The sequence below is a fragment of the Dasypus novemcinctus genome, chromosome 3 (genome assembly GCF_030445035.2).
Source record: "Dasypus novemcinctus isolate mDasNov1 chromosome 3, mDasNov1.1.hap2, whole genome shotgun sequence".
Classification (NCBI taxonomy): domain Eukaryota; kingdom Metazoa; phylum Chordata; class Mammalia; order Cingulata; family Dasypodidae; genus Dasypus; species Dasypus novemcinctus.
The window spans coordinates 103151859-103161203 of NC_080675.1; the positions used below are offsets into that span (position 1 = coordinate 103151859).

Here is a 9345-nt window from a genome sequence, read left to right on the forward strand (position 1 = left end):
AGAAGATTTAATTAATAGTTACCATATGCACTAGTGAAATGCTTAAAAAATCATAATAACCCAGTGCCCCAATTTCAAGCTGATGTTCTGATCAGAAAAAGCCAGCTATTAAAAAAAATTTTTAAATAACTTAAGCTATTGGCCTTTGTTTATTGAAGGGCAGTTGTATATTGAAGGGTAAGATGTAAACAAAACCATTATTTCTTTAAAATCCCCTCTTTATCTTTCATCTGTTTTCTTCATACATTACAGCTTCTCTCACACATATCTCACCCCAAAGTCTTCTCATTAAAAAAAAACTACATCTACCTAATGACTGCAATTTTTGTCATATTTCCAACACAACTTTATTCAGATTCTGAATCACAAAACTCAAAAGATCAATCTGACAAGGGAGAACTCTCCTCAGAATTTAGAGTAAGAAAGGAGATATAGTAGGCCAATACAGAATCCTCTTTATCAAGGAGGAGCAAACCTCTATTAATACTTTTTTTTTCCCATCACAATGCATAAGAAAGAATACCACATTCTTCTTGATTATGTACCAAAACCACATTTTTAAAATCCTGGACATTGGGAATTAAACTAGTAAGTAAATCATCTGTGGTACTGTGCTTCTGATATTTCACTCAGGTCTGTAGTATGAGCAATAACTGTCACAGATTCTTGTCTCTCTTAATATCAAGATCATTTAAAACAGCTTCTTGAAACTCAACATCCGGCTAAATATTCTCCTCATGGCCACCTTCATTTCTTTGTTCCTAAAAGTATAGATGGCAGGGTTCAGAAATGGGGTGATAATCACATCAAAAATGGCAAGGAATTTATCCACTGGTACTGTGGGAAATGGCCATGAATACACAAAGATACATGGACCGAAAAATAAGATCACCACAGTGATGTGAGCTGACAATGTAGACAGAGCCTTGGACAAGCCACCTGAAAAATGCTGCCAAACAGTGACCAAGATGAAGATGTAGGAGATAATCAAAATGCAAAAAGTTCCCAGAGAAATAAACCCACTGTTGGCAGTGACCATGAGCTCCAATCTGTATGTGTCTTTGCAGGCAAGTCTAATAAATCGAGGAAGATCACAGTAAAAGCTGTCTACTTCATTGGGGCCACAGAATGGTAGGTTTACAACAAATACAAGTTGGAACAATGAGTGGATGATTCCAATTACCCAAGCAGCCACCAAGAGTAAAATACAAGTTCTGCAGTTCATGATGGTCAGGTAGTAGAGAGGTCTACAAATGGCCACATATCGGTCAAGAGCCATGGCTATGAGCAGCACCATCTCAGTGCCTCCAATAACATGAATGAAAAACATCTGAGCAATGCAACCTTGGAAAGAGATTACTTTTATCTTCTTGAAAAGATCAGAAATCATCTTGGGAGCTGCAATAGAGGAAACCCACATGTCAATAAAGGAGAGGTTGGCCAGCAGGAAGTACATCGGGGAGTGTAAACAGGAGTCAGAGATCACTGTAAGCACAATGAGAAGATTTCCTAAAATGCCTGCTACATACAACACAGAAAAAACTAGGAAGAGGACAAGTTGTATCTCCAAAGAACTGGTAAGTCCCAGCAACACAAACTCAGACACCACAGAGTGATTTCCTATCTCCATGTCTCAGTCACTTCGGGCTCCAAATTTGCCTGGAACAGGAAAAATAAGAAATTGGAATTACTGGCCACTTTAGTCAGGGTTCCATTAGAACCATGAAGAGATAATATACTAAGGGATTTTTTTACAGGGATTTGATGCAGGGATGTGATTTTACATAATCATGGAAGCTGGTTTAGCAATAACTGTCAGGCTGTTGTTTTTGTATCTGATGCTGTAGCTTGAAGTCCATAGGACAGGCTGGCAGAGACAGGATATAAAATGGAGGAGATAAAAAGTAAACTGGAACCCACAAGCAAGAGCTAGCATCCACAAAGGCAGACTTAAACCGCTGTGCATTCTCATTGCCTCTGACACTGATGGCATGGGTATTCTGCAGAAGCTGGGGTCCTTCATCACAGAGCTAAACAAACATACTCAGCCTAGGAGTCAAAGAAACTAAAGGAGGATCCCGAGGAAAGTTGAGCAGTTGTAGGCCTGGCTACTACCTCATGTCAATGAGGTGAGTCAGCAAGTAAATGACAACATGCGTGACCTACAAAAACAGCTGCTTGTTTCTGCACTTTTGCCCTCCAAATCTTACACAATAATCTTTCTTACAGCCTAATTAGAAGCATGCAGGAAAGGGAATTCTGGGAAATGTAGCTCAGCCTAGCCACACCAACACAATCCAAAACCACCGCAGTGGTTATTCTATTAAATAGAATGTTCAAACAATATGGAAAATGTACAAATTTTGAAAATTAACTATCACCTCTTTTCACTAAGTTAAATCATGACTATACTGGCACTTTGACAAAGGCCTGAAATTCACTAACCCTAATCTCACCCAATCTTCCACCAATCTTCCTTGTTATTATTGACTCTGTTTAAAATTTCACAAAAGAGTGAAATTCTTTCTATTGTAAAAAGAATTTCAATAGAGTTTTGGAGTGAAAGGAAAATGAAGGTACTAAGCATTATATGGCATTAATAGTTCCTTCTTCTAGTCCACAGAGACTTCAAAGAGAATTGGGGGCTTGACTTTCTTTCTCTCTGTTCTAGGGATTTTGAGACTTTCTCCAGGATCAAGGATTAGTGTATGGGCAATTTGGGCATACCCCTGATGGTTTAGAACTCAATATCTATAGTCTATACAGTAAGACCATTTTAGATAACCTTATAGATATTCCAAATAGTCTTCCAGGTATGAAGCAAATCACAAAGCTACTCTGATCTCAAATTTCCACCTAGAGCTATTCCTTAAGAATGTGAATCCTGATTCAAGTTTTGAGCTAACAACCTGGGGTGCTCAGAAATTAATACAACTGTTGGAATAAAAAAGAAAATAAGAAGAAATGTAGCTTATTTGCTAGCCATTGTATAACCAAAAATTCCCTAGGACTCCACAAAAGTACTTTAACAACATAGAAGCTATGTGTGTTCACCAACATGCCTAGTGACTAAAAGACAATAAGTATTGCTGGGTAGATGGTTGAATGGCTAAATGGTTTGATGGATGGATAAATGAATGAATATGACATTTCATTTGGACAGTTAGTTTTTCATTATTTACCAAGATCATTTTTCTGTCATTAAATTGACTTCTCTTTTTGAAATTTGATATTTGCTGTATGGTTATCATTCACCTCAGCAAATCTAACAAGGGAAAAAGACTTAAAATAATTTTGAAAAATTAATAAGCTTAGTATTATTATTGAAAAATGAAAATGCTCTAATAATGATTGAAGTGATGATTATACCACATACCATTGAGTGTACATTTTGGAAGAACTGTATGCTTTATTAATATCTATCAATAAAATTGATTTGTTCAAAAAAGATAACAAAGGAAATGATATGAAAGAAAATTATTTTATTATTTGATTCTATAAAGAAATATTAAGATTAATAATCTAAGCATCCATTTTTTAAAGTTAGTAAAAAGAGCAAAACAAACATAAAGAAAAAGGAAAGAAATAACAAAAATAAGAATGTAAATTCATGAAATAGAAAACAAAAATACACCACAGAGAATCAACAAAGTCAAAGTTGTTTTTTTTTTTTTGAAAAGACAAAATTGTAAGCCTCGGATGAGACTGACCAAAGGAATGAAATAAATGGCACACATAACTAATATTAAGATTGAAAGAGGGACATAAGAGAGATGTTACAGACATTAGAAGCATAATAAGAGGCTGTAATTACCCACTTCATGTCAAAATATTTTTAAAATGATAATATAAACAAACACCTAGGCAAACATAACTTACAAAACTCACTGTCTGGACATTCTTAGATCCATTGCCACCCTGAGGTTGACCTTTAAGGACTGCATAAACTGGTTTTCCTTTTTCTCTAGCTGCTGTGGATTTGGTTGATGAGAGGCACTAACAAAGATGGGAGGTAAGACAAGAGAAAGAAAGATAGGATATTTAGTCCCATGAAGAGTCCCTGCCCAAACTCTTGTTGACTGTGGCTGTGCTCCTCTCCAGTATAGTAGCCTTCCGTCTTCACAGTTTCCAGCAACCACCATGGGTTGCTTCACCATTCCTTACTAGTCTCCTCTCCTCACATTTCTAACTTTCCTTTATTACTCTATTTGAGTGTGCTACCCATTTTCTGTGAAGACCATGATTGATAAAATAGGAAACATAAATAATCCTATGACTACATTAAAATAATTAAAGAATTTGAATCAATAATTTTAAAAAATTTTCCCATAAACACAACTCTTGTTAATGACAAAATCTACCAAAAATTCAAGGAACTGTAATAGCCGAGAGAGGTCCGGTGTGCACAGTATCAAAGCCACGACGCAAGAATTCTGAGAAGGATTTATTTCAACCAGCTGGACTTAGCGCACTCTTGTCCTGATAAAAACCAAGCCCCAAATAGAATTTTTGGGTCCCTTTTATACAGAGGAAATAAGAGTGGGGAGTCAAACGGTACTTGTTTGCAAAAGGACTTTTTGTTAGTTTCTTCAAGTGTTTTATCTGAGTATTAGATAGGTTATTTCCTCCAGGTAAGCTTGATTTAACACATATCCCCCACGTTCCAGGCAGGCTTGAGTTAACATATATCCTCTACTTTCCAGGTAAGCTTTCAGCACAAACCCTCCACATTCTAGTAAACTGACACCTTTGGCTTCCATCCTCCTTGAATAGTCAAAGCCTATAGGGTTTATACTTCTCAATTGGTTTTCTAGGCATATTTGGATATAAAATAAGTTTGGATTTATGCACAGGCTATATTAGACACATATTAATAATTATAATTCTATATAAATTGTATAGAAAGAGAAAACTTTCTCACTGACCTTTTCTTCTAAGACTGAATCTATACTAAAATTTTATAAAGACAGTATGAGAAAGAAAATTTTCAAGTCTATATCACCCATAGATGTAGATGCAAATTTGACAAAAAACACTTTTACCTAAGAGGAGGAAAAGAGGGCAGTGTTGCAGGTTAGGTTCCCTGGAAGCAAACACGGAGAGAGAGTTTGGGGTATAAGATGTTCATTAGGGATTACCACCTTTGAAGGGAAGGTGGAGAGAGTATGACAGGACAGAGAAAGAAGTCTAACTGAAAGGCAGGCATAACAAAGCCTCCCCAGTGTACAGCTCTGGAGTGAGCTTTGCTCCATCAGTTTCCCACAGAGGTGGTAATGGTTTGACCTTTATATGCCTGCCTGACATTCTCACTGGCTGTGGGCTGCCCCTGGAAGAGTGTGACCTCAGGGCTATCTGCTGCTGAAATAGACCTAAAGTAACTGATAGCATGTAGAAAAGACAGAGTGGAATAGAAATAGAGAGGCATACAGGGCTTTCTAAGGAACTGGGAATATGCTGTGACTTAACCAAGGTGATTAGTGCATAAGAGTTCATTTTATGATTGTTTAATATATATATAAGTTTTATATATTCTTCTATTTGTAGAATATATTTCACAATTTTTAAAAAATGAAAAATAAAGAGGAGATGTGGACATTACACAAAGTGGAAACTGTATGCAAAGGAGAGTGAGCAAGTACTTGTTTGGGAGGAAAATGACTACTTTGGCTTCAATACAAGATTGTATAAGAGGAATGTAAAATAAAATGTAAAGATATGTAAGGAAACACATGTGGAGGCCCTCGAAAGGCAGACTATGGAGAATGAAATAGTCCATGGTGGAAGAAAAGCCCATTTGGAGTTTTTAAGTGGAGGAAGATTTTACGTATATGAAGTAATGTTTTAGAAAGAGGCTGGAGAGGTAACTTAAAGGTCATCTGCCTAAACAGGATAAATGAAACCACAGAGATTATATATTTTAAAAACAGGTCCAATACCCTATTGGAAATGGCCAAGATTTAGAGTTTGAGAAAAAGAAACCAGAACAGTGATGCAGGCAGAGAAATGTCGTCAGAGAACCAGGAGAAGCCAAGATATGAAATTTTAAGCATCTAGACAGGGTGGACAGAGTCAAGATCACAGTGGAATCAAGGAGAATAAGAACTATTTCAGTGTTTATCAGATCATTAACAAGAAAATAGGTGCTTGAAGACAAGGGGATTCTTGTGGGGATTCTTTACTAATGTATTCCCAGTGCCTAGAACATACCTAGTGCATTATATATGCTCAGTAAATAAGAGTCATGTATTCTTCTGAATTAGAAGAGTGAGGGCAAAGAATGTATGAAGAAACAGAAATGTTATATACAACATAAGGCTGTTTGTTATAGTGAAGAGAACACTAGACTAGTGACAGATAAATTTTAACTATACTAGAAATCAAAAGTTCTGATTTAGTGGCTCTACTGCCAATAAATGATATCAAATTTAGTTTAGGTTTTTAAGCAGTTGTATAAAATTATTTTTACCTATATCCCTTTATTCATTTTAACCATGTACCCATCAAATGAGTCAAGAAAAATCTAGAAGCCCAGGAAAAGATAATCAGGTATCCTGGAATTTGAGGCTTTAAGAGGGAAAATATTAAAATATTCCATGGTTTGCCTGGAATCTAGTCAGAATGGGAAGCAGGAGATCCAGAGGGGCAAAAGGAAAAAGAGAAATAAGAAATATCAAAGTAATGGCCACTAGATGATACAGTAGTGAAAATTAACCAGCAAGAGATGGGAAATATGAGTGTCTTACAAAATTCAAAGTTGTCCCAGTCTCCAGCCTTTGCCTAGCCCAGTCCAGATTAATATTCCAAAAATACTAGTTATGCCTGTCTCTTGCCCAAAATCATCAGTGATTCCCCATTAACTAAGGAACAACCATGATATTCACAGAGCTCTGTTTTAGACCCAGTGCTATCTCACCCTTTGTTCAGCCAAATCACTCTCTTCACCGTCTCTGAAACTTTCTTTTTCTCCTTTTATTCAAACATCCCTCCACCTAAATACTTTGCCCCATCTAATTTGAAATGCTGCCTTATTTTTCATAGCCTAGTTCAAAATCTGCCTGTTTCATGAAACCTTCCCAATTCTCCTATCTAGAAAAAATTATCTTGTTCCCTTCCTTTCCCATAGGACCTTTTTTTATTTTTCAATTCTTTTTTTTAAGTTAATAGATCACAAAAAACATTACATTAAAAAACATAAGAGGTTCCCATATACCCCACCCCCATCCCCAACTCCCATCATTTTTTAATTGTATTTTTCTGAAAGATACATAGATCACAAAAAACTGTTATATTAAAAAATATCAGGCGGCGGACTTGACCCAGTGGTTAGGGTGTCCGTCTACCATATGGGAGGTCTGCAGTTCAAACCCCGGGCCTCCTTGACCTGTGTGGAGCTGGCCCATGTGCAGTGCTGATGTGCACAAGGAGTGCCCTGCCACACAGGGGTGTCCCCCACATAGGGGAGTACCACGTTCAAGGAGTGTGCCCCCTAAGGAGAGCCACCCATCGTGAAAGAAAGTGCAGCCTGCCCAGGAATGGTGCCACACACAGGGAGAGCTGACACAAGATGACGCAACAAAAAGAAACACAGATTCCTGTGAGGTGGACAAAGAAGACGCAGCAAATAGACACAGAGAACAGACAACTGGGGTGGGGGGAGGAAAGGGAGAGAAATATATAAAAATAAACAAACCTTTAAAAAAAAAAAATACCAGAGGTTCCCATAGGGAAGCGGACTTGGCCCAATGGATAGGGCATCTGCCTACCACATGGGAGGTCCACAGTTCAAACCTCGGGCCTCCTTGACCCTTGTGGAGCTGGTCCATGCACAGTGCTGATACATGCAAGGAGTGCTGTGCCACGCAGAGGTATCCCCCGCATAGGGGAGCCCCACACACAAGGAGTGCACCCCATAAGGAGAGCTGCCCAGTACGAAAGAAAGTGCAGCCTGCCCAAGAATGGCGCTGCACACACGGAGAGCTGACACAAGATGATGCAACAAAAAGAAACACAGATTGCCGGTGCCACTGATAAGGATAGAAGTGGTCACAGAAGAACACACAGTGAATGGACACAGAGCAGACAACTGGGGGGCAAAGGGGAGAGAAGAAAATTAAAAATAAATCTTTAAAAAAAAAAAAGAGGTTCCCATATACCCCACACAACCCCACACCCCACCCCTCCCACAACCTCTTTCATCATTGTGGTACATTTATTGCATTTGGTAAATACATTTTGGAGCACTGCTGCACCACATGAATAGTAGCTTACAGTGTAGTTTACACTCTCCCCCAGTATATTCAGTGGGTTATGGCAAGATATATAATGTCCAGCATCTGTCCCTGCAATATCATTTAGGACAACTCCAAGTCCCAAAAATGCCCTCACATCACATCTCTGTGATGTGAGGTGGCCACTTTCTCCACATCAATGCTACAATTTCTTCCATTACTAGTCACAATGGTTCTATAGTAGAATATCAGTATGTCCATTCTAATCCATATTTTATTCCTCCATACTGTGGACCCTGGGATGGTGATGTCCACTCCACCTGCAAGAGAGGGGCCTTAGATCCCACATGGATGATGGATGCAATTCTCCTACTTGCAATTGTAGGCACTCTCCATTGCCTGGTGTGGTGGTTGACCATCTTCACCTCCCTGTTAGCTGACCTGGGTAAGTCCAATGAATGAGAGAGTAGGAGCTGCAACTCTGCTGAGGCTAGGACTTTGAGCATATCGTACAGGACCTACCACCTCTTGACCTGTGGTTCAGTTACATGTACATGGCTTATTTCCTCTACCTGTTTTCAAGCAAGAAAGCAGGGCCTCTGTATTATTCATCTCTGTATCCAGTCTCAGCTACTAGGTCAGTTTTTTATGTCAGCTCTAGGCAGTCAGTAAATATTTGCTTGATTTGATTTTAATTAATTCCTTAGTAATTTAAGTGAATTATTTAAAATAAGGTAATTTCAAAAATAAAGGAGGCATAAAAAGAGACTGAAAGATGATAAGAGATGGGGAGAATAAAAGAGTTAAGGAGAGAAACATAAAACAAAAAAAAATTGGGAGAAGGAACAAGAAATAAGAAAAGACAGAGATAAATAGAATCATGCACAAGAAAAAGAGAAAAGAAAAAAAGAATGGCCATGGAAACTCTCCTCAGGTTCTGAGACTGGAGGCTAAAGTGTACAAACAGAAAAATACAGAAAACTAGTTTACATCTTTAGAGTTCCAAAGAGTCCTAGCCATACACCCAAGTGAAAGAATTTAGAAGGAAAACCTAATCTCACAAGGACAGGACCTTATGAGAAGATATTCTCAGAAAATATTTTAGAAAGCTTTATAG

The 9345-nt window shown here is 38.0% G+C and overlaps 1 protein-coding gene across 1 annotated transcript; it reads right to left on the reverse strand.

Moving 5' to 3' along the window:
• Nucleotides 1-691: 691 nt before the first annotated feature.
• On the reverse strand, nucleotides 692-1630 carry LOC101428703 (olfactory receptor 4F3/4F16/4F29-like). Its single transcript, XM_004472410.2, has one exon. The coding sequence runs from the start codon at nucleotides 1628-1630 to the stop codon at nucleotides 692-694; it is 939 nt and encodes a 312-aa protein (XP_004472467.2).
• Nucleotides 1631-9345: the final 7715 nt, after the last annotated feature.